We start from the raw sequence: 2,358 nt of genomic DNA on the forward strand, positions 1-2,358 counted from the left end.
TGTTTGTTTTCAGTTGCCTTTCTACTCAAGGTTTGGCCTCAGCCTAACACTGTTGTCCTCTCAGGAGAGGTTGTGAGAGGCATGCTTGCAGCCCCATCTGAGAGTCATAGCCTAAGCTTAAGGAAGATCTACAGTGATTCATAAGCTCACTAATTTGGGGAACACATTCCTGCTCAGCAGGGGCTTCCAACTTGGCTCAGACTTGCAGGCCAGCTAAGACTCAGTGGACAATCACCCTGACAGTGGTTTATTGTTCTTTTCCTTCTTCCACAGGAAGGAACACCTGGTGTGAAGAGGCCTCATCCTCCCCACCAGGCAGAGACAATGAGTGAGCCTGATGTCTGGACTCCCCGTGAAGTCCAGTTCTGCTTTGCTGGGACCAACAATTCCTGCCCTAGGAATGTGAGGCCCACTCTGGTTGTCTGGGCCATGTACCTTGTCATGGTGGGAGCAATAGTGATGACCATGCTGGGCAACATGGTCGTGGTCATCTCCATTGCCCACTTCAAGCAGCTCCACTCCCCAACCAACTTCCTCATTCTGTCCATGGCCACCACGGACTTCCTGCTGAGCTGTGTGGTCATGCCCTTCAGTATGATCAGGTCCATCGAGTCCTGCTGGTACTTCGGTGACCTCTTCTGCAAAGTCCACAGCTGCTGTGACATCATGCTCTGCACCACCTCCATTTTCCACCTGGGCTTCATCTCAGTGGACCGCTACTATGCTGTCTGTGACCCTCTGCACTATGTCACCAAGATCACCATCCCTGTCGTAGAGGTCTTCCTACTCATTAGTTGGGCAATTCCCATCTTCTTTGCTTTTGGCTTGGTATTCTCAGAATTAAATTTGATCGGTGCTGAGGAGTTTGTCACAGCCATTGAGTGTAAAGGATTGTGTGTGTTGATATTTAACAAGCTCTGGGGGGTGCTGGCTTCCATCATCACCCTCTTTCTGCCTGGGACATGATGGTGGGGATTTACATACACATTTTCACAGTTGCCCGGAAGCATGCCAGGCAGATTGGCACAGGTCCTAGGATGAAACAGGTCACCTCAGAAAGCAAAGTGAAGGCCACATCCAAAAAGGAGAGCAAGGCCACCAAGACTCTAAGCATAGTCATGGGGGTGTTTGTGTTGTGCTGGCTCCCTTTTTTTGTCTTGACAATCATAGACCCTTTCATTGATTTTACAACCCCTGAAGATTTGTATAATGTTTTCCTCTGGCTTGGGTACTTCAATTCCACCTTCAATCCTATCATATATGGCCTGTTCTATCCTTGGTTTCGCAAGGCCCTGAGGATGATAGTCACGGGGATGATCTTCCACTCTGACTCTTCTACCTCAAGCCTGCATCCTGAACATCCTTAGGCAATCCTCCCTCTTAGTCCAGACTCCTCTCAAAGAAGGGATCTTGGATGCTTTTTTCCCAATGGAAAAAAGTGGCGGAATTGTTAGATGATAGTATTTTTCCAGCAGACATTGTGGCTACCTGTGAATCAGTAGATCTAGTGAGATTTGTGGTTGTTGCTGTGGGTGTGGAGTGGGTGAGAGCAAACACTGTCACCTTCCCATACTTCTGGGTCATCTATGTCTCACTACAAGTCATTTCTTCATGTTCTTCTTATCTTTTCCTTCCTCTTATCTCTCACAGGTATTTCAGTAGCGTTTGTCCCTCATCTTCTTGGGATTCTTGCAGTGATATCACAATGCTGATTAAGTAGATTCTGTGTTTCTGATCACTTGGCCAAATGGCATCACCATCCGCTGTAAGATACTGTGACCTTGGGGTTTGTGGTACTCATGTCTAAAAGTCTTAAGTTGGCCTTTATAAGCCTGTTTTTCATCTTTGAATCTACCCTTGGCCCCGCATTTTTACTGGCCACTTATTCCTCAGTTTAAAACACCTCTAAAGAGACATTCTCTTCCCAGCTGGGACTCCCCTGGACATCTATTGGCCTGCGTGTTCTGTTAAGTACCTGTCTTTCAGTGATCACGATTTGATCATCGGATAAAGCATCCTCAAAATACTGACCAGGTTCAGTAAGTTGCTTTTATTATTACAGAAGAATATATGAAGTGGAAATTAGGCTTTGAAGTGCTTGACCACAAGTGTATTGTCTTGTGGCTGAGGTCGTTTAGTCCTTTAGATTTCCTTTACCCTGTAAACTGGCTGCAGTACACAAAGACTGTTGTGGCCTTTATTTTCAAAGAGCCAAAGGAACCAGGGGGAAGCCCTTTATAATTAATTGCAGGGACAGCTTAAAACTCCCTTCTCTGGTGGACATCCTTTCTCCTGGTAGCTGAACAGGGCACTTTGCACTGCTGAATATGAGTGATTGAACGGAGGGGGGAGGACATT

General features: G+C 46.6%; 1 protein-coding gene across 1 annotated transcript; it reads left to right on the forward strand.

The window, feature by feature from the left end:
* Window positions 1-324: 324 nt before the first annotated feature.
* On the forward strand, window positions 325-1,367 carry LOC127204980 (trace amine-associated receptor 4-like). Its single transcript, XM_051164094.1, is given in 2 exon segments — window positions 325-961; window positions 964-1,367. Coding segments are annotated over 2 exon segments (1,041 nt in total).
* Window positions 1,368-2,358: the final 991 nt, after the last annotated feature.

The sequence above is a fragment of the Acomys russatus genome, chromosome 21, assembly GCF_903995435.1.
Source record: "Acomys russatus chromosome 21, mAcoRus1.1, whole genome shotgun sequence".
Taxonomy (NCBI): domain Eukaryota; kingdom Metazoa; phylum Chordata; class Mammalia; order Rodentia; family Muridae; genus Acomys; species Acomys russatus.